Here is a 538-nt window from a genome sequence, read left to right as displayed (position 1 = left end):
TTTTTATTACGAAGCTGAGAATGACCGGCCCGGCCAAGAAGTTTCTCCGGGTCTTGCAACGCATTTCCAGCTCGTCAGTATCGCGGCAGGATAGACTTGACGTTTTGTTTGTAAGTAGTCCCGTCACTTGACTGGTTTCGTTTCCCTTCCGTGCTCCTTTCGCTTCCTTTTCAATCATTCTTGTCGTTTCCCTTCCATGCTCCTTTCGCTTCCTTTTCAATCATTCTTGTCGTTTCCCTTCCATGCTCCTCCTTGTTTCTCTTTCTTCCTCTTCTTCGTTTCCCTTTCTTACTCCGTTTCTCTTTCTTCCTCCTCTTCGTTTCTTTTCCATCCTCCTCTTCGTTTCCCATTCATGCTCCTTTTCGTTTCCCTTTCTTCCTCCTCTTTGTTTCTTTTTCACGTTCCTTTTCGTTTCCCCTTCATGTTCCTTTTCGTTTTCCTTTATTGCTTCTTTTCATTTCCGTTTCATGCTCCTTTCCCTTCCTTTTCAAATATTCTTTTCGTTTCCTTTTCATGCTTCAAGGATGAGGAATATTTA

At 42.9% G+C, this 538-nt stretch overlaps 1 protein-coding gene across 1 annotated transcript in view; it reads left to right on the top strand.

The window, feature by feature from the left end:
• Nucleotides 1–538, top strand: part of LOC119585790 (type-1 angiotensin II receptor-associated protein-like) — a gene marked incomplete in the record, with an annotated part of 9469 nt that overhangs the window by 507 nt on the left and 8424 nt on the right. The window contains 1 exon segment of the mRNA XM_037934508.1: nt 15–110. Coding sequence (XP_037790436.1) covers nt 21–110 — 90 coding nt within the window.

The sequence above is a fragment of the Penaeus monodon genome, chromosome 20 (genome assembly GCF_015228065.2).
Source record: "Penaeus monodon isolate SGIC_2016 chromosome 20, NSTDA_Pmon_1, whole genome shotgun sequence".
Taxonomy (NCBI): Eukaryota; Metazoa; Arthropoda; class Malacostraca; order Decapoda; family Penaeidae; genus Penaeus; species Penaeus monodon.
The sequence above is the reverse complement of the archived record's forward strand: the minus strand, read 5'-3'. Positions and strand labels throughout refer to the sequence as shown.